This window comes from Lytechinus variegatus, chromosome 17 (assembly GCF_018143015.1).
Source record: "Lytechinus variegatus isolate NC3 chromosome 17, Lvar_3.0, whole genome shotgun sequence".
NCBI classification, from domain to species: Eukaryota; Metazoa; Echinodermata; class Echinoidea; order Temnopleuroida; family Toxopneustidae; genus Lytechinus; species Lytechinus variegatus.
This window is the reverse complement of record NC_054756.1, coordinates 18246512-18268346: the sequence shown is the minus strand read 5'-3', so window position 1 is coordinate 18268346 and position 21835 is coordinate 18246512. Positions and strand designations below refer to the sequence as shown.

General features: G+C 36.5%; 1 protein-coding gene across 1 annotated transcript in view; it reads right to left on the bottom strand.

The window, feature by feature from the left end:
* The window catches only part of LOC121431287, a 55194-nt gene extending 35310 nt beyond the window's left edge, over positions 1 to 19884 (bottom strand). The window contains exons 1-16 of the mRNA XM_041628795.1: positions 19798 to 19884; positions 17210 to 17325; positions 16722 to 16874; positions 15758 to 15890; positions 15298 to 15398; positions 14632 to 14742; positions 13989 to 14077; positions 13285 to 13462; positions 12475 to 12524; positions 12112 to 12157; positions 10373 to 10480; positions 7542 to 7605; positions 6839 to 7014; positions 5246 to 5416; positions 3500 to 3662; positions 445 to 1701 (exon numbers count right to left, since the gene is read on the bottom strand). Coding sequence (XP_041484729.1) covers positions 445 to 1701; positions 3500 to 3662; positions 5246 to 5416; positions 6839 to 7014; positions 7542 to 7605; positions 10373 to 10480; positions 12112 to 12157; positions 12475 to 12524; positions 13285 to 13462; positions 13989 to 14077; positions 14632 to 14742; positions 15298 to 15398; positions 15758 to 15890; positions 16722 to 16874; positions 17210 to 17248 — 2839 coding nt within the window. The 5' untranslated portion in view covers positions 17249 to 17325; positions 19798 to 19884. The remainder of the gene's footprint in view (positions 1 to 444; positions 1702 to 3499; positions 3663 to 5245; positions 5417 to 6838; positions 7015 to 7541; positions 7606 to 10372; positions 10481 to 12111; positions 12158 to 12474; positions 12525 to 13284; positions 13463 to 13988; positions 14078 to 14631; positions 14743 to 15297; positions 15399 to 15757; positions 15891 to 16721; positions 16875 to 17209; positions 17326 to 19797) is intronic.
* Between the last annotated feature and the right edge of the window lie 1951 nt (positions 19885 to 21835).

The window sequence follows — 21835 nt, the reverse complement described above, 5'->3', positions numbered from 1 at the left end:
TTCAAAAGTCAATCACATTGTACAGGCATAGTTACCCTAATGGCAAATATACCTTAATTGTTTGTAGTTTTGTGATGGGATGATATACATGTAAAATAGAGTGAACTAACAATGTTAACCCTGAATACAATAGCAGCCTGCATGTACTTCTAGATGTACCTTTTACATGCCTCTTTTGATAAGCAATGCACAACTGGTATTATCATTCATAAAGATGAAAGTTGGAATATTACCATCATCATTGTTACATGTATAATCATTACTATTAATATTATGTCTAAACCGGACAAATAATATTTAGAATGGCCACATTCATTCAGAAAAGAATTTTGCTTCAATGATCTGAAAACAAGTTGTTTGGACTTGAATTCAACCATTTGACTGGAAGTTTGAATTCTTGATAAAGACTTATTATCCCTTATCAATAAAGAATTCTCAACCAACCTGCATTTTCTGCAGCTAAAGCTTGAGCAGCTGACTTTCTGTCAATCTGTGGAAGGCGAGATGTCTGACGCTCCTGCTCTTCTTGTGGGTCAGGGTTGTACATCGGGTTACAAGTGGTCAGCCCATCTCCTTTGAGGTCATTGACTCCACGGATTTGTTTTCCCTTCACTGTTGTCTTTGGCACCACAAAATCCTGCGAGAGGTTGTCTTCCTCATGTATCATGAGCGGTTCTGAGATGCCATTTATGATCTTTTTGGAAGCCCACTTTCCTTTTGTCTGCGTTTCATTTGTTTCCTTTTCTGACTTTCTGCTGGATCTTCCTGTATCCTGAAGGTCTTTTCGTTCCTCTTGTTTCTTCCTTTTTTTGGTTTGACCTCCTTTACTCTTTGGAGCTGCACCCTCAGATTCTTCCATCTCTCTAACTGCAGATTTCTTATTACTTACTTTGGGAGCTTTCTTTCCCTTACCCCTGGTCTTGCCCCCAGTGTTCTTTTCCTCGCTCTCAGAACTGTCCATCAAGAAGGATGTCTCTGAATACAGCGTAAACTTCTTCCCTCCTCTGGACTTACTTCCAGTTTGTAATGGCTGAGGCATATCACTGGCAGTGTCCCCATCTTTAGCCTGACTAGATCTAGAGCTACGTGTCGTCCTCTTCGAGCCGTCACGCGCTGGATTGGTAGCAGCTTTTCTACCTTTCTTTCTCCCGGTAGTTTTCTGTGTTCCTTGGCTTCCTTCACTCTCCTGACTGATCAAGCTCTGAGACTGGGTATCTGGGATTTCAGTGACATTTTGGGACAGCTCATTTGGAGCAGATTGAACTGCCACTACCTGATCTGCTTTGCCTTTCTTTGACCGACCCTTCTTTACATTGTATTTTCCTGCATCATTAACTGTTGTCTGTTTGGCTGACTTTTTAGCTGAGCTAATCTCAACCTGATCACCCTTTCCCTTAGTTGCCTTCTTTTGCACTGCAACTTCTTGCTCAACTACATCACAATCAGAGCTGGCACTTTCCAGATGGTTGGCCACCAGTCTAGGGGTTTTCCGTTCTGTCTCTTCTTGAGAGACCATAGGTGATTGGCAGACAATGGTGTTCCTTGTCACGGATACCTTGGCAGGTGTTCTTGATTGGGGTTTAGGGTGATCGCTGTCCGTCCCTGAGGTACTGGGTTTGTCTGCAACTGTTACTTGAAGTGGGGTCTTCACCTTCTTAGTACTCCCATGAAGTCCAGTTGGAGTCTTCGGCTGTACAAAACCTGTTGGTGATTTAATCATGTAATACAAATATACAATAATAACAAAAAATATACAAATTCTTAATAGCAAAATGGTTTGAACATGTAAAGATAATAACTAATGCTACTTTATTATATCATCCTGTATGATGACTACCATTTTATTATCAAATTCATAATTCATATTATTTCACACTGTTACTCTCCTCTATAGAGCCAAGCTAGTCATGCAAAGTTCAAACAGAGGAATTAGAGACCAGGTTATTTTCTTGATAGTAATAAATAATGCCCTCTAGATTTTTTTCTTCTTGCTCCTACTATGCTGAAAAATTACTACTGATTCTTCATTCAATGACAGATGAATTCATAAAGTTTAATTGATATTTAATAACCCTCCAAAGATTATTTTAGGGTTCCAAACTATTCATGAACCCTATTTCTACGATTGTGCTGGTAGATCATGTATGAATGATTTGTTTAAGGGACACTCAGTTGACATATTTTAAGAGGGTCATATGAAGAACAGCATACAGCAAGAATGAAAGTTCATCTCCCAGGTCCAAAGGGAAAGGTTCCTCGATTTTTGCTCCACAGGCAAAAGATTGTTTTTTTTATTCTTGAGGGCTACATGTACTTTCCACAATTGGCTACCTAAATCTGTAACATATAAGCTTTAACGCTGTACTGAATGGAGATTTTCCAGGGCTCTTTTGTTATTGTCTAGGGCTTTTCTGAGTATTTCAGGGGCTAGATAACCCCCAGCCCCCACAAGTAATTCTTTCCCTGTTGCCTTCGCAACAATTCTCCTATCAAAAATCTGCAACCAAACATCAAATCTAACCTCCAGGGGAGCGTTTCATGAAAGGACTTGTCGGACGTTTTATCCGACAAGTACCACTTTATCCGACAGTTACCATAGTAACAGTACCTCTCAGCCAATCAGAATCAAGGAAAGATGTCAGATCTGACAACTTCTCGGATGAAAATATTGATGAAATGCTCCCCAGAACTAAATAACACCTAATCCTTCTATTACAATCATAACTCTAACCATATGCCTTCTATCACCCCATTTATATCTGCTAAAAATATGGAACGCCTTCAGTTGGTACCACAGGTCGCTCCAGACGAGTTGTTAGATCTAAACGGTCTCGGCACAAAGCAGTGATGGTGGAGAGAAATGGGTACAGGGAGGAGAGAGTGGAGATTGTGATGGTGGCAAAGAGAGATATATAAGGGTAGGGAGAAAGAGGAATAGGAGAGAAAGAAAGAAGTGGGGATTGTGAGAGATGGCAAAGAGAGAGATATAAGGGTGGGGGAGAAAGGGGGAAGGAAAGAATAGGAGAGCAGGAGAGAGTGAGATATAGGCATTGCAGCATACAATCAATCTTACAATTGAGCATAACGTAATTGGCAAAAAAAGTACAAAACATTCAAATCATACGTAAATATTGATCATATTTCTATATGTTACACCCCCTGGTGAGGTGAAAAAAGAGCATAAGGGACAATAAGGGGGGGGAGAGTGAGGGACAAGATGAATGGATAGAAAGGCAGAAAGAAAAGAAGTGACCAGGGGGAAGGAGGTTCAAAAATATCAAGTTTGACTTAGAGTCGCACTTAAATTTCAGATGAATGTGGTATATAACGCATCACCACATTAGTCAGATAATGCTCGCAGGACACGCGCTACTGCGTATCCCTCAATCCGATTCAGCATCAGCATATGTAAGTAAGACATTATAAATTCATACTAACTCTTTGTAATACACCTCCCTGGAAATGAGAGGTAAAAAGGGAATAGGAAAGGAATCCGTACCTTGATTTGTTTGTTTGCCCTGACAATCCACACTTCCAGAGGAAGACACACTGGATGATGCTGCTGAATAAAGAGATGTCCTGGTGGGTGTGATCATAGGAACAAGTGGTATCGATATCTTCCGTCTGACTGGAGTCGCTTTAGCCTCATCGGCATCCATGACCTGAAAAAGAACATTTCAGTATTTTTAAAGTTGAAAATCAGTATTTCGGTGAGGAAATCAGTATTTTCAAAAAATACCATAGGACAACACATAAAGCTGAAACTTTAGAAATCAATATTTTACATTAAACTACCAGTATTTTTCTTACTTTGCAATACTATAAACACTGAAAATCAGTACTACTTGGCAGCTCTGCCTCATTGGCATGCATGTCCTGAAAAATTTACCCCAGTCAAATCAATTAAAGACCGTAAAAATATACTCAACTTGGTAGAAATTTTATTTATATTAAAATAGAAAAAGATAAACATGTTTGGCTTTATACTAAAAATTGTGTTTACTTTAAATAGGCAATTATTCAACATTTCAACTGAAGGGGGGCTGGACTTTTATCAAGTTCACCTTGTAACAAACAGCATACATGTTTGTTTTCTATAATGTGAATGTGAGAATGCCCCATGTTTTTGACACTCTATGGACTCAGATTCTCAAATTTGATTAGTGTGTTTGATTGCACATAATTATCATGCAGTCCAGTCTAAAATCAGACCCAAGGTCAATTAAACATGAGCTTTATGAATGTGATCAGGGCTCTGATCACATTCCCTTTTTAATACCTCATATCTTTCATTTATCATTCATATCTTGAAAAGGTAGAAGGATGTGGTATTTGTACCAATATGGCCTACAGTCATCCAAGATGCCCCATTGGAGTGATAAACTACAGATTACCCATTATTGAAATCTGGCTTGTGTACTTTGTGCACAAAATGTATATACTTTTTCCAATCCCAAGGGAACTTTCAACCAAGAGATTCAAAGTGCAAATGCCAGACATACATACAGCTTTTGCCTTCTAATGACCATATATACCATTTAATACCTTATTGGATAGTGGCAAAGTGTAAATTGACCATAAGGATGTAGGTGCTGCTCTAAGATTAGAATACGCAATATTCCGACTGCAAGACAAAAGTCAGGACTAGTACCCCCTATTAATCCTTCAATGAACAGGCCTTCACCCTTTGAACCATGAATTAATTGGGACGATCGTGACCCTCACCCTGAATTATTTGCAGAAATTGGTAAAATGGAGGAATACATGACATTTGAAATAAATAATCTCCTATTCTCATTTTCCGAGCCCCAGCAATGTCAGCGGCACCTTACTCCAATGGTACCCGGCCTGACCCGGCTGATGTTGTTCAGCTTCCTGTACGAACATTTTTTTGTCTCAAAATCACTGCTTTGACAGAAGTAAATTACGTAATTTTTACAGGTCACCTGATATCTAAAACGTTTGCTTTGCAAATCACATGAGCTGAAGCCGATATTCCAGCTTTTTGGGTATATGCTTGTTCATGGAGAAGCCAGTATTATGGCTTTTGGGGTTTAATGGGTTAAATTTTGATATTTTTAGGACAGGACCACTTTTCTATACGATAAATTTTCATAATACTACACAAATGAGAAAACTTTAATATGGCATCAAGGGCTATGACCTTGGAGAGCTTTGGATTGAGTTAATTCAGACTTTAGACTGAATAAATGCTTCCCTGTGATTACAATCTATTATTTCTTACCCCAGAAGTTCCAACATGCTTCCCAGAATGCAACTCTTGATGAGCTCCAACATCAATGTATCCGTCGTTGAACGACTGCGGCATGTTACTCAGCCCCCAGCTCGTGTTCCTCGCCCGATTCACCAACACATTGATTTTACTCACTGAACTTCTACGAGATGATGATGGTGTCTGTAAAGAGCAAACAGTATCAATTGCAATTAATGCACCGATTAAAGCAAATAAAAATCTACATCATTTTTCCCCACTTCAAAAAGCTCAAATTCAGTTCTAGCAAACATTTTTACAACATACCATTTATTTCTATTATCCTCTGGGGTATTCTGATTGCACATCCTTTTCTTATTACTTTTTTCATATCATATAGCCTAACACTTTGGCAAATTCCCTATTTAGAAATACACTGTAGGATTTAAACAAAACTGTTGACAAATAGGTAAACCACTTCAAAGATAGTCAACAAGCTTATACAAATGCGAACCATCTTGTATGAAGGGTTTTGTTTACAAAATAGTGCTAAGTGATATATTTGGATCTGTAGACTTAATCAAAGTTTCACTGGAGTGTTAATATTAAAGTATTATATAAGTTCAAGTGATATAAAGTTTATTGACAATAATTTCATCTTCGTCCAATCAATAATGATTGTAGCTCTATAATTAAAGATTACACATCTATATAGACCAGTATTAACAATCCCTGTATGGTTAGATGACAAAGCCAATGAAGAAATATAGCTTTTTGAACTAATGTTGGCACTTGATTTATGATTTACTTGGAAACGAACTTGACACCGTCTTGAACTTCAAAGATGATGGAAAATCAAGTGGGTCAGAGTTTTATTGCAATGAACATTTGCCATCATTACTTTTTATTATAAAGAAGCGACAGATTAAACTGCCACTCAAATACAGACTAGGCCTGGGGAAATTATCTGAATACTGAAGTGATCTTAATAGCTCTATTGAAAGCAGAATACCACTTTTCCAACTATTTAATTTGGTGACTAATTGATAGTGACTTTGAAATTCAAATAATACCCCATGGTAAGAAGTGGTATTCTATGGTGAAGAAGTAAGATTACCTTAAAAGACAGAAACAACATGACAACATGACAATGAAGTGCAAGTACCATACATGCATAGTCAACTCAATGAAGATGATGTGTTTTAAAATAAAGAATTAAAAGATTGGCTTTGAAAACAGATCTTTGCATAAATTACACAAATGTGATTTTAAAAATATAATCAACAAAAGTGCAAAAGGTAATTGTTTTTTCTTTCCATACACAATGAGGCTTGTTTTCAAGAAGTCTTGTATTATTCAAATACCTTTCCATAACTATTATCTAATTCATGACCTATTAAAGGGAGAAATACCAAAACATGGACTATCAAACAAAAGAGAGATTTGATAGGTCTGAGCCCAGATCCCGGTTACACAAAGCATAGCTCTCAATCATAGGGTTGATGTTTATGCTTCATTACAATTATCATAATGTGAAAAAGGCATGCAAATTTGATGTTTGATCGATTGTCTAGCTCTGTGAAACAGGCCTCAGTAGTAATAATCAGTCACAAAGAGTATGATTACCTCAATTGGAGCAGCATTCTTGTCTGATCCTAAAGACAAAACCAGAGCATCAGCCAGGTCTGTTCTCTGATTAAATATGATGGTAGCTGTACGGCTGTCATTGCCACAGAAAGCAAGGATAGAAGAAGCTGGATCCTTTAGGGTGACGATAAGGTTAATGAAACCTTTTTCATCCTCTGCAGGTGCAAAGCATTGTCATAGATACTATGCTAAGTTTCATTGCATGACAAGATTATCGCATCCCAGATAAAGAAACTGGATTCTGTTCATTCAATTTTCAAAGGGTCATTCAAAGAAGAGCAAAAATAAGAAATTCCCTAGAGATGTTTTATATAAATTTAGCAACCTGAAAATCATACAAAATATCATTGAGACTCTATCAACCTTATATCCAAGTTTCATGTTATTTCACAACTTAACCTTATAATAAGATTTTGATTGATGGGACCATTGCTGGCAATGTAGACGAGACAAAAACAGCCCACTAAATGACACTAATTTTGATATATCTATTTTGAAAAGCAAAATCCATGACAAATAACATATTGTACCGGAAAACTTAATCTGCCAATGAGCCAATTGAGCCATATGAAGGTAGAGTCTATTATAGTGAATGTGTTTCATTCTAAAAATCAAAACATGTTCGTAGGGGCTCAAATGAAATCTCTATCGGTAAATTCAAATCTAGCTCCGAGGGACTTACCATTTACGAGGTATTCCTGAACCTTTTCTTTGGAGAAAGTCACCGTTTCCCACAAACCACCCTCCTACAATACACATAAACACAGAGGCCCAAATTCACAAAGGTGAATTTGAAAACCCACGGTTGAGTCCATGGTTTATGCAGATTTCCTGTATAAATTACGCTTATTTTACTGCGTATATCAAAAAAATGTCCAATGCTGATGCACGGTTTTGTCACAGAGCACCAAATTGACGCCTGTTGCCGTGGTTATCCACGCTATTTTATTCATGAGTCCACTGTTTGAGATTCATGAATAAAATTGCTTATCTTTAATACCATGGTAACAGGAGTCAATTTGGCGCACTGTGACAAAAGCGTACATCAGCACTGGGCATTTTTTATACACGCACCCCATACACGCTAAGCGTAATTTATACAGGAAATCTAAATAAAGAATGAACTGAACCGTGGGCTTTCAAAACCACCTTTGTGAATTCGGGCCAGACGGTTTTTAAGTCATCAGTTACAACAATTGAAATTGCATACATGACACTTGAAAGTTTTAAATAGACAACATGCAAGCATGGAAATTGGGTTTAAACCCAATCTTCGATCATGCCTACAGATAGAGAAACATCAAACAGCGTATTTCAATCATGTTGTAAACAACATAGAAAAACACAGATGGTTGATTATCTGCTAAGACATGTGGGGGTACAGGCTTTGCTCACGCTGGCCCTGTTCACTAGAATGACCTTCCCATGGTTATCCATGACTGCACTTCCATTGACATGTTTAAATGCTACCTTAAGATGCGTCTGTTCAATGCTTCCTATTCTTAATTGTTCCTTAATTTATTTATTTGTACTGTTCTCTCTCTCTCTCTTTCTTTCACTGAGCCTTGGGCACTCTGCCGAGTGGATATGGCACATTATAAATCACATTTTTTTATCACCATTATTGAATATCACGCCATTAACACTAACAAAAATAACATGCATGATATAATGATATTCTGTTTCAGACAACATGCAACTGTGGAAAACTCATTCTTTGATCCTGAATACAGAATGACATAAACCAGAATGTATAATTCAAGTTGAAAAAATAAGAAATAACCCTTCAAAATAAATTAGTTTTATTTTCAGCCATTATATGTATCTCATGAAAACAATCGTGATCATAATGATGAATCTAGTCAATAGAACAGCAAAAACAATTCAAGCATCATAAAAAGAATTTAAGGGCAAGTCCAAGAAAAGGTCACCCTAGAAGGCAAAATTTCATCTTTAATTTAAGAAGTTATCTTTGGTGGGGTAAGAAAGCCCAAATGTTGAATTTTAAAATTTCATTAAGAAAAATTTGATAATACGCATATTTATGCTAATTTTGGGCACCTAATTTGCATAATTGGTAAAATGGGCGTTACGTGTGGGACAATTATAAAAACTCCTAGAAAATAAAAACAAAACTTGTGAGATTTTAGTCATAGGTGGGACATGGACCCCCTAGCATCTGTTACTTCTGGGGAAAAAAGTGGTGTCATCTAATTAATTATGCAAATTAGGTCTTGTCCAAGGATGGAATGTCCCATACGTAACATTTTGAGGATGTTTTTTAAGTTATATCTCATAATACATTACTTGTATTGTTGCATCTCTGGGAAGTTCTAATTTGTAAAGAATGAAAATGTTATAACCAAAAAAGTTTTTAAAATAGAGTTTACAATCGTTACGTATGGGACGACATGTTACGTATGGGACATTTACACACAATGTCAATGGGGAGATTTGTGCACAAAGTGAATGGAGAAAAAACAAATTACAAGAGTGCTCTAAAAAGTGATTATTTACATTTTCTTTAGTTTTTAAAGACTGATTTGTTATGAATACTGATTAATGAAAACAATTGAAGCAAAAAAATTGTGAAAATGGGAAAATATGAAAAAAATAAAAAACAATAGAAATACATAAGAAATTCATGAAACCATGAAAAACAAGAAAAAAAAATTTAAATGGCTAATTTCCTTTTCAGTCATATCAGATATGTCTCAATAGAACATTTTAAAAGACAGAAACTCTTTTATTATTTCCATATTTTAAATTATTTCAATTTTTTTAATAATGGGGAAAATTCTGTACGTTCTCTGTGGGGACAAAATGTCCCATACGTAACACGTCATTAATTTGTTTAATTAGAGTCTGTAATTAGAGGGACTTGGCTTATGACATGAAACTTGCCTTAGACATACTAGAGTATTGTGACTTCTATTACACTAAGTTACAAGTTGTCAAATGAAGTACTTTCAGAGAATTCTCAACTTGAAAAAAATGTTTTAAAAATTGTCTTTTTTCTGCGTCCCATACGTAACGGCACATCTTTTTTCTCTAAAAGTTCAAGGACAAGGTCATACGTCACCATTTTTTGCATGATTATTCTTCTCCTAGATGTCTACCATCATGAGGGTATTCAATTTAATCAAAGTCAATTAACACTATTTTTCAGGTCATTAAAGCGTCTGAAATGTCCCGTACGTGAGGCGCACAAATTCTTAGACTTGCCCTTAATCTTTTTCTATTCTTTTTTGTCTGTTGGTTTGTATGTTTTTGATGGGTTTTATTTATTTCTATATGCATTATCTCGGGGGTGAGTTGAGCAAAATATACATGTATCTGTGGAATTATCAATGATTTGACAATGTGAGATCTCTTTAGAAAAAAAAATCTTAAAACTCATTTTCTCACATCTTCATTTTGATTCTATAAAAAAAAATGAGAGCAAAATACATGAAATTCTTCCCATTTCAGTAAAATTGTATCAAGAGAATCGCAGAAGTTGTTTTCCCCTACCTCTTCTAATCCTGTATCTTCATCAGCTACATACATGGTGATTGATTGACTGACTGCATTGAAGTCAACCCAGAACTCACTGACTTTATCTTCATTAGGGTTCCTCAACTATCATACAATGAAAAAATAGTTATTCAATCTCTTCAATCAATATAAACTTGCTGTGATTTCTTATGATCATGAACTCTGTCTCAACGCTTGAATACAATATCAATATAACACAGTGACAAAAGCACTGAATTTTTAATTGGCCATCACTCATAAAGACAGAAATATAATTTGAGTATGTGGTATTAAGATAAATAAGAGGTTAAATGTGTATCTTATAATAAAACAAAGACAATGAAACTAATGAATCAGTAAAGCAAGCCGTAAAAATACTGTGACAATGGATTTAATTTCAATATGTTCTTAAATGTTACTAACTGTTGTATCCATCAGTATACAAATAGCGAATAGGCATGAGTGCGATGGTGCAAGATTTCGCATGAGGTGAAAGAAAGATGCTCTATTCAACGAGGCATTAGCCGAGTTGAATAGAGCGTTTCTTTCTTTCACCGATTGCGAAATCTCGCACCATTGCACGAATAAGAATATTCGCTATTTGTGTTGTACAACGCCTCGGAATCTAGGGAAAATATGAAAAAAACAAGAGTTTTTCCCTCCAGTAATCTATGAAAAGGGAGCAAAAATATTGAAAGCGAAAAGCAAAATCCCACAAGCCGGGCCCACAAGCGCACATGATCTTGGACAGCATTGCGCATTTAGCCAGCCTGTGGGCTGTACGCGCATTATCACCTTATTCAATGAAATCGCATTGTGACGTCACCTTCTAAGGCCGTGCAATGGTACATTTTGGACGGTACATTTTGGATGGTCCATCTTGTGTGCAACGGCACGAATGTGTGACATTCAGCCTCCCATTTGATCGCGTATAACAAGCTAAGTAGGCGTTGTACAATGTAAATTGTACACCATTCAGCTGTAAGGCTGCTATGTGCATTGTTTTTCATCATGGTATGGGTGGATGGGTGGACAGATGAATGAAAATAAATTTTTAAAAATCCTCTGACTTCAATGCTCAATTAAATGATAAAAGACTTTTCACTTTTGTTTAAAATGATCTGTCAGAAAGTACTGTAGATAAAAAATACCTGCAAACTTCAACAATCTGTCAAATACAACCATCAAGAATAATTGAATAAATTATACAATCAAATAATGATCAGCTGTCCATGACTCCACAAATGGTTTCATCAAATTTCACCACCTGCAATGCTAGTTGAAATTTAATTCCACTCTCTCAGGAGAGACAGTGCCTGTACTACAGATATACCAGTAAATCATATATTTTTGTGGGGGTGGACAGGGTTCAAAGTATTCGATTACCTGACCAAATTATAAGAATTGCAGATAGACCACATGCAAATATAGAATATTCATTTTTGACACTTAACAATACATTTTGAAAACATAAACTTATCTGTCTGCTAAGGCTAAATGGTAGGAGTACTTTATATTAGGAACAGAACACAAATGTACCTTCTAATAAGGATGTAAGTCAGTTGAATTCAATGAACATGTTGACTACTGTATTCTGTAATTTCCTCATGCTCTGTATATGGACCAATTATTAGGTGAGATGTCACAGCACAAACTTTTTTAAGCCCTCCTGCCAGAATCATCACAACATATCGCATTTAATAGTAGTACATGGATTAAGATCTGAGTTTACTCACCTCAAAATCTCCAAGGAATGCTTTCTTACATGGAAAAGAACACACACTGTAAAATGAGAGAATATTAAGCAAACTCATTCATAAAGATATTAAGACAATATGAACACATGTACAAGTTTTGGCTTTTCTGCTTTCAAAGGCAAACATGGGGGGTGGGGTTCAGAGCTTTTTCTTTTGTGTATGAATTATCTTGAAATTAAAAACTTGAAAAAAAATATTCTAAATGATCACTTTAAACAAAATTTGCTACAGTTGATGCCCATCCCATCCCAAAGTACTGATATATTGAGCAGAGCGAGAAAAAATAATCTATGAAATTTTTTCATTTTAATGATAAAAATGAAATGGTGTGATACTACCCACCTTCTCTCCCGGCAACTCTCGTTCAGAAGATTCAGAAATATGCGGCAATCCTTCAAAATGAAGTGAATAAAGATAACTGTTAAATCACAAAGTGATCAAAAGAAGTATATGTTGACAGTATCCATTAATATAATCAAGAAATGGACCCGTCTTACAAAGAGATACCAAAGACATAATCATCAAGAATGTGCATATGTATATTAAAGTTAAAAGTGTTCTATAATAAAGAGACATGGGTCAGTGCTCTTAAACAGCAATCAAAGCTCCTTATATTTACATAGGGACACACAGCAAACTGCATATACCAGAAAGAAATATTGTGACATCAAAAAGTCAACACGAAGTTTTTTGTGCTTAATTTGCTTGATACAATTAGTGCATTAAGTAAATTTTTTTTGCTAATGACATTGTGCTGCAATGCATGCAGTACATGCACAGTAAACGATGGATGTGTAACATAAGTTTGCATGCGTATTTACAGTGAAAAACAGTAAATACAGTCTCTGTATTTACTCTGTGCAAAGAGAGAGAGTACTTGTACATAAAAAATGTTTACAACATTCTGTCCAACTAGCACTATATGTCAATCTTGAAGGTTTCCGATTGTGCAATCCAGTAAATATTCAGCAATTTAAAACACATGAATGTATTACAATTGAAATTAAGCTGGATATATAAGGTACAAAGTGAAATCGCCGAAAAATATTGAAAAACAGAAGTTTTCCACCCAAAAATTGCAAAAGGCTGAGTGTACTGACAGAGTCAGTTCATTGGGTAACATACAGGTACACAAAAATACAAACATCTCACTGAATCAAATCTCTGGTCATCAATGGCTAAGAAAGCTTCACTGATGGCCTGTAATGGGAACCATGCCGGTGATCTTCTCCTTCGTTCACTCTTTGTCACCATCCTTGCTAATGATTCCGTTATGGCAATCTGCATCTCAAAGTCTCCTGCTACAGGCAGAATGTCTGCTAGGTGTTGCCTGAATTAATATATTAACATAGAAGGTAAGCAATACACATCATCATTGATATTAGTAAACCACAGTTCTTACACTGCTGAGGTGTAGCCCAGTGTATTTGGATATTTTAAAAGTAACATTATTCTAATGCTATTCTGTTCATGAGTCCACTGTTTTGAGTTAATGAGCTCATTGTTAACACTGGACTCATGAATAAAATACCGTACTTAACCATGGCACCAGGCACTAATTTGGCACACTGTGACAAAAGCGCACATCAGCATTGGAAATTTTTTTAATATACACGGTAATTAAGCGTAATTTATACAGGAAATCTGCATTAGCCATGGGTTCATAAACCACCTTTATGAATTCGACCTATGAGACATAAGATAGGTTTCCAACTTTGTTTACAATGACAGAAGAGAAGATGAGATTTGAACTGTGTGGGGAAGTGAGTTCCATACATGTATGTACATGTATGGACCTTTTTTTTTGGAGGGGGATCATTCTGGTTCTACTGTGAATATAATAAAGTACTCCTTACATTAGCTTGGCTGTGACAGGATCATTTCCAACCCAGGTAAGGTCATCATCTTCACATCCCTCTAACATCAGGTTCAATGTCCTCTCCGCCTGTGAAATTCAATGCAAAACCAGTCCAGGAGCCAGTTTCATATAACTTATTATTAGTAAAAAGCTATTGAAATCCTTCAATCTGATTGGTTGATAGTACATTTGTTGGTATATCACAGAGCTTTATGAAACAGGACCCTGTTCAGTATGTCTCAACTATGTAAAATCATTCTCAAACAATACTTTGCACATGATTGACTTGTACAATTGCTTGGGAATAGTGTAATCAATCCATCTCCACTGAGTTCACTGTTGTACCAGAACTGAACCCATGCAGGTCATATATATCATGCATGCAGGGGCCATAAAGTGCAGCCAACTTTCCATACAGCACAAAACATACCCCACACTAATTATAGCTACATGCAATAAGCAGCCAATGTATATAGTGTTATCAAATGAAACTAATTTTTTGTGATGTTTTTGTGCAACTTGGGTCTATGAGAGCAAAAAAAGGAGTATTAAAATAAATCATTTTTAATTTTGTTAGTAAATAATGAGTGAGCTCTATGTTATATAATAGCAATATGAATGATAATGAGCTGAAATATTACCTCCATTCTTGTATGGAAGAGTATTTTTGTGTTGATTACAAGCATGATCAATCTTGCACAAAAGGCTTCTACCATTAACCTCCTTGCCGCTCCACTGTATTCAGAAACTTCCTATAAAACAAATTGGAGATGGTAAAAAAATGAAATGACTAATGAAAGGTACATACAGAGAAAGATATATATACATTGCAAATACACTTCATATTAATTAATTTACTCATGTAGATTATCTAATTGTTTTATATAAAATGAATAAAATATGAATCAATACTGTTCTAAAAAAATTCTATTTTGTCACATTTTAATTGATTGATATATTACAAAGATTCTATTTTGTCACATTTTAATTGATTGATATATTACAAAGATTCACTCATTCTTCATTTAATTCTTCTGACATGAAGATTTTTATGAATTCCTAAATTGACCGAAGGTTCTACCTCCATGGTTGTATCAAAGAACAATACTACATGTATCAGAAAATATAACATTGTTCAGAACTTAACAAAAAAAAGTGCTTTTCAATAATCCAAAATTTATTTGGAACTCCCTATGTACAATTTCTTTTCAGACTATCTATAAAGACAACTATTAGACTAAAAGAAAAAACTGGATGGTGACTGTGAATGAAAAAAATGAGCATCAGAGGGTAAAGGATAAACTCACATTGATGGTTTCAAACAAGACTTCCATCAAATTATCAGCTTCATGATGGACATCTCTCCCTGCTTGAGAAATATACCTCTTGGTCTCTTCATACACAAACACTGAAACACAAAACATTATCTTATAAAATAAATCTTTCATTCAAAAAAGTTTGAGGTGTACGTATTGTAGTGAATACACGGCAGAATATTTTTTCTTTCTTATGAAGTGCCTAGAGGCAGAATGCATATTTATACAAGTTCACATGAGGAACACTATAGAAAATAGAAATAGAAAAACACTTTGCCAGAACACTTATGAAGAAAAAGAAATATATGGTAACCCTTACTGCGATTCAGCTTTTTCATCCATTTTTCAATCAACAGTATATCTCCAGCCTCCCCCCCCCCCACGACAAACACAAATGATAGTGACAATACCATTAAACTCTATCAGGGGAAAAACTATTCTGTGTACATACCTAGTATTTCAGAGAGTCCATTGTCCAAAAATACAGAGAGATTGTCTGACTTTCCTTCCTGTGTGGATACTGCGATATGCTTGATCACCAACACCATTATTTCAGCCTGCCAAAACCTCTGGCATGGTAGTTGCTACAATATAAAATCATAAATCTAACTTGTTGATTGGCAGTGTTGTTCAGTTATTCAAATTTGGTAAATCATGCTTCAGTGGCAACTGAATCTCATACACGTTCCCCCATGAGAACAAAATAACATTTATATTGGAAAGTAAGAAAAAGACTGTATACAATGGGACAGTTATCCTTTAGAAGTTTGGCTATAAAAGAGAAGTATGTGTAGTAAGACTAGGAAAGAACATTGCCAGAGAGACCAATTTGTATGAAAATAACCCCCAACATTTGCAATACAAGGTCCTGTCAAACTAGTGACAATCATTTACTATTATTATAATATAACATCACTAATAAAAAAAAACTAAAATCAACAAAACTACCTTTTTCAACAATTTAATGCAAGCTAATGAAAAAAAAGTACCCGGTACTAGCAGAGTACTTTCTAAAATAGTAAAAAAGGATCAATAGTACGGAAGATGTTGATCATCGTGGTAGCTGAATCTGAGTAAAGAATTAATCTGTTGTCTCACGATTTTCAGTTTGCCACATCGTGAGACAACAGATTAATTCTTTACTCAGTAAAAAGGATCTTCAGTAATAACCAATGACTGTCAGAACAGCAAAGAACAGCTGATCAACAAATGTTAGGACCAAAATTCATAATACAAAGTGAGACACAGGACGATTACCAATTAGCAGATTGATCAGTATGGATCCATTGATTTAAAAAAATTACTCAAGGGTTCTAGGTAAGATATGCTCAGAGTCCTAAAAAAAGAGCACCCGGATATTCCCCATTCACTGCTGTTTAGCTTATATTTTATATTTTGAAACAAGGTATACACACCTCTTGTATGGTGGTGATCAATTTCCTCATCATTTCCACACTGCATGCCTGTTCATGGGGTTGGTCCCGACTGTTTTTCACATCTTGTAGAGTGCTCTCAATGTGCTTGAAGTAGGAGAGACCATGCTGACCACACAGCACTGCAGCCTCCAGCTGATGGGAAGATGGGGAGTGGTGTATGGACATTCAACACCATGATAATCCATTCAAAATGCTCTTCCTCTATCCAAAATATATTTGTGTGACAAGCTTATAAAGGAAGCTGTGTGTCTGTGCATTTGTATAACCTACCAACAAGAGCCTACATTTTACATTTAATAACATGGTCACAGTCATGAAATACTGCATAGCCATATTGTGGTGTCTATTTGTAATTCTTCACAATATTTTCTACAATAATCTGACATTACCAAGTACCATATAATATCAATCGTAGAGTATATGACTATTCTGCAATTTTGAAATTTAATACTGTAGAGGCCACTCACCGCTGTTCCAGCCTTGAATGAAGTTGTACTCACTGGCATTTTGAAGAGCCCTCTATACTATCATGCTACACAAGAAAATTACCAATTCCAAAAAAGGTCTTGCAGAATTTCAGCACCTGTACATGGGTCATACAAATAATCATTTATTATCTGTACAATATTAATCTGAGTCAGTCAATTTTTATAACATTGGTATATATCACAAAATGAGGTATAGGTTTTCCTTAAAACCACACAAAGCATAGAAAAAATAAGTCAGTCAAAAAATAAAAGAATGTCACCTTCAAATCACTCTACCTGCTACCATCATCAAACTACCATGTTGAAATGGTCTGATAAAAATTCTTTCATTAAATTTTTTTTAATGTTATTAATATTATCAATTTCCCTTGAGTTTGTTGAGATATACCATACCGTATGTTGTTGTTCTTTGCCTGTACAAATGTTAGAAAGCCAAAAACAAATTAATGATCAATTTTTTAATGTGTGTTTACTATTGAAATATTTCAATTTCATTTTCAACAAACTCCTGCGATCAGTTAGACAGCAATAACCGTCGTTTCTGGGGATTTATTCAACAATTTCTGACATTTTACTACAATCCCCATTTACCGACGGCAATGTGTCAGTACGAGCCTTCATGTGTAATCTGGTCCGACAATTCGGCGGACGGGTTTTGTCCAGATTTGTTACTTCTTTTAGATTCTAAATGACATTATATTATCTTGGACGAAGGTCCACTATATTCGTTAGACTCTAATCTTTCTATTGATATCATATACAGTTTATAATATTTTGAAAATATACGTTACCGATGAGTTTTTCCCCGGGTTATTCCTTATTTTTTGACCGATCTGCCGGAGAGGAAAATATGGCAGCCGTCAACGAGTTGTGCTTTTATCAAGGCGTTCCGATTAAATTTTCGATATCTTGGCCAATCAATGCGAGCGACAAGTTCCGAACGCACGCACATCAATATGTCCAAGCGCAGCGCAAAGCAGCGGCACAAATCGCGTTAGGTAGCGACTGGTAAATACGTCTGTAATGATGACGTCATCCAAGATGGCAACTTACCTTGACCAACGAAAGGATCGAAGATGACGATGTTTCGATCATCATTTCAAAAGAACTAGCGGTAACTGAGGTCTAAGGTACGATATTTCTGAATTTTAAACATTTTTTCGTAAATATGGATGTGATTTTTTTTTCGTAATATGACATTTTATGTACAAAAAAACGATCGGAAAATCGGGTTCCCGCTGTTCGATCTAACGTTACTGCTAAAATACGTTGTCTGTACGTCCGGGCCTCCAAGCTTTTCAGTCTATGTATTGGTGAGTGAGCCAACGCAGTTCAGCAGAACAACCAAAATACAGAGACTGAAGCTTTTGGTCTACAAACTCCTGCGATCAGTGTGTTTTTAAATCGGCCGTGAATAATACGTGTGAGGAAAAAGATACTGGCCCAAAATCACCAGTTGAGGATAACCGGAGGATGGACACGGAGTGAAGAGTAACTAAGGAATTGAGCTTTTTTTTCTTTCCCGTTATATTTTTTTCTATAAGTTTAATTTTTACAATGAACCACTTTTGGATTCCACCTTTGTCACTCGGAATATCTGATCGAATTCACCGTCCCGCAGTTCGGGTACCGTAGATGAAGCATACTGGTGTAGCGTACTAGTGGAGTGGAGCCTGCACGAACTTCACCTGAGATACGGTAGTAAACCAGGCCCAGGGAGCCCAGGGGCTTACTGTGTATTTGCCATACACACGTGACTAGGGTAATTTATGCCTGGTCAAAATAAAACTGAATTGTGAAAACAGAAGTTATGCACTTACCACGATTAGATATATAATATGGATGAAGGTCTAACGAGTGGCAGGCCAGTATCCTGACATCGAGGCACAGACTGGAACCTCAGTCAAAAAACAAAGTTTTCTCCTTCTAGTTCTAGCCTACAGTAATACTACTACTAGTTTACCCCAGTCTCGATCGGCCATTAATGAATTTTGAACAAATTAGGAGAAGTATCGCAACAGAACTTTTTTATTTTTTGAGGTTCCAGTCTGTGACTGTGCCTCGATGTCAGGATACGGTACTGCCACTCGTTAGACTTAGGCCTAGACCTTTAATTTTATCCATATCGATTATCGTGGTTAAGTGCATGCCATAATTTCTGTTTTCACAATTCAGTTTAATATTTTGACCATTAAACTACCCTAAGTTAGTCCTGTGTCTATGGCAAATACACGGTAGGCCCTGGCCTGGGCTCCCTGGGTTACCGAGGTAGACTCCAATTCCCCTGTGAAGTTACAACTTACATGCCTGGGCTTCAGTTCAACTCATCAGCTCGAAACTAAAGTAAAGTAAACGCGACGCCTCCTGAGTTCGAGCCAATCTGACCCGAAACTCCTGGCAGTCCTGCGAGTGCGATGCTTGCTCCGTGCAAAGCGTCAGTCAGTGCTGTGAGTGTGAGTGTGGGCTGTGGAGTTTTGTTCAGAAGAGTAGAAAATTAATTCTTACATTATAGGTACATAATTAGATGAATACTCAATATTCCGATGTTCATTTCTCGAAATACTTACATTTCAGCAACTAATCAATCCAGAATTACAAATTTACTTGTCTTGATCTTGTTTTTGGATTGATATCCTCGCTCGGGTCAGCTCAGCCAGCCATCTTGCATTGCAATCGCGATATATGCGACGTCGTCAACTACATTTCTTTCGTAAAGGGGTAGAGCTGAATAAAGGGTCCAATTTAGAATTTTTATTCATTTATTACAAACAAAATTGTGATATTGTATAAAATTAAATGAATGATTTAAATATTACTAAATACCCTTACTACGCGCCAATGCAGAGTATTCAAGCTTTCGACGATAGAGACTTATGCACAAATTACTTACCCCCTATTTCATAATGGTATCTTCTAAAAACTTTTGTCCAATGAAATGGTGCGTATCGATTGCACAAAATCGTCTGCGAATCTGCGAATTAGCTCTCGCGATCGCTGCACGGGAATGGGTAAATTGGCACGGAACATGGCCATGGCCCTGGCCAGTGAAGGGGGCGGGTGCTGGGGGTTGGGGTGCTGTGAGTATTATTCTCCACAGGCAGCACACCCATGTATTCTAGAAGGGGTCTAGAAGATGTGTAAAATTGGGAAAACGTAACCAGAATGACCTCCATTTTTTTTGGTGTAAACCTTTTTTTTCTCAAATATACATCAGCAACCCCCAGTCCAAAAATCGTTCCCAGGGCATGGAACGGAATCTGGTTCTCACAGTTCTAGAATTCGTTTTTTTTTTTTTTTGTTTGTCTGTCTGTATGTCTGTCTGCTTGTTTGTTTGTTTGTTCGTTCGTTTGTTTGTGTGTTTGCTTGTTTGTATTTCTCCAGTCAATTGAATGAGTTTTTTTTAATGTACTTTGTATGGACTTGTGATGAATAAAAGTGAAAAGAAGACCAACAATCAATCGCTTTCGGTTGAACTATAGAAGAAATAATATTCAGCATTCATCTTGAATCGTAAAGGAACATTTATTGTGTGGCGCTTCATGAAAGCTGTCAGCACTGACTGCTGACAACTAGCTTTCATGAAATGGTCCCTGGCCTAGGCTACTGGAAGTATTTCCTCTTTCACGTGATTTGTCGGCATAGGCGGCGGAAGCGGGGGGGGGACGTGTCCCCCCTAAATTTGTTGTTGAAGACCTTTTTTTTTTTTTTTTTTTTTGCTTATCAATTAATTTTCCTACGTCCCCCCCTAAAATGTTTGGGTTGAGACCCTTTTTTTTTTTTTTTGGTTGTCCCCTCCTAAAATTTTTGGCTTCCGCCGCCAATGTTTGTCGGCTCAGATGATAAATGCTATGAAGAATGATTATCTGCAAAGATCAGAAAGAACATAGAGAATAACGGGAAAAGGGTAGAAATAGAAAAGGAGGAGGAAAAAAAACACATTAAAAAACAGAAGAAGAAAGGGAGAAGATCTTGAAGAACAGGGAAAAACAGAAAGAAAGGAATTAAAGAAAGGTAGAAAATAAAGATAAGAAGATGAAGGTGACAATGAGGAAGAGAAAGAGACAAAGAAAGAAAGGACGGAAGTAGAGGGGGATTAAAAAGCAAATGAAAGAAGAAAAGAGAAGAAAAAGCGAAAGAAAAAGAAAGAATGAAAAAATGAGAGAAAGAAAGAAAGAAAGAAGGCCTAGTTATGTTTGTCTCTATTTCTTACGGCACCCCCACTCTCCCTCTCCCCTCTCTGCCCCCCCCCTCTCTCTCTTTCTCTCTCTCACCATCCCCCTTTTATTGTATTTTGGATTCCCCTAGCCCCCTATGACCATGATTTTTTTTGTTGGGGGGGTCATACTGTTGAAGCAAGAGCGTTAACATTGAAAATTTGAAAGGGTTAACAAGGTAACAAAAAAATTAATGTTCGTTTGGAAGGATACGCAGCGGAGGAGGAATCAACTACCCCCCCCCCTTCCGCTGCGTATATGGCCTTACAAGCATTTTGGGCCCCCTGTAGCTTCGAAATTTCAATGGCACTTTGAAAAACTTGTATTTTTTAATGAATATTTTTACACAAATCGCCAAAAGTGTGCACGATATCCTCCAATTTCACTTTTT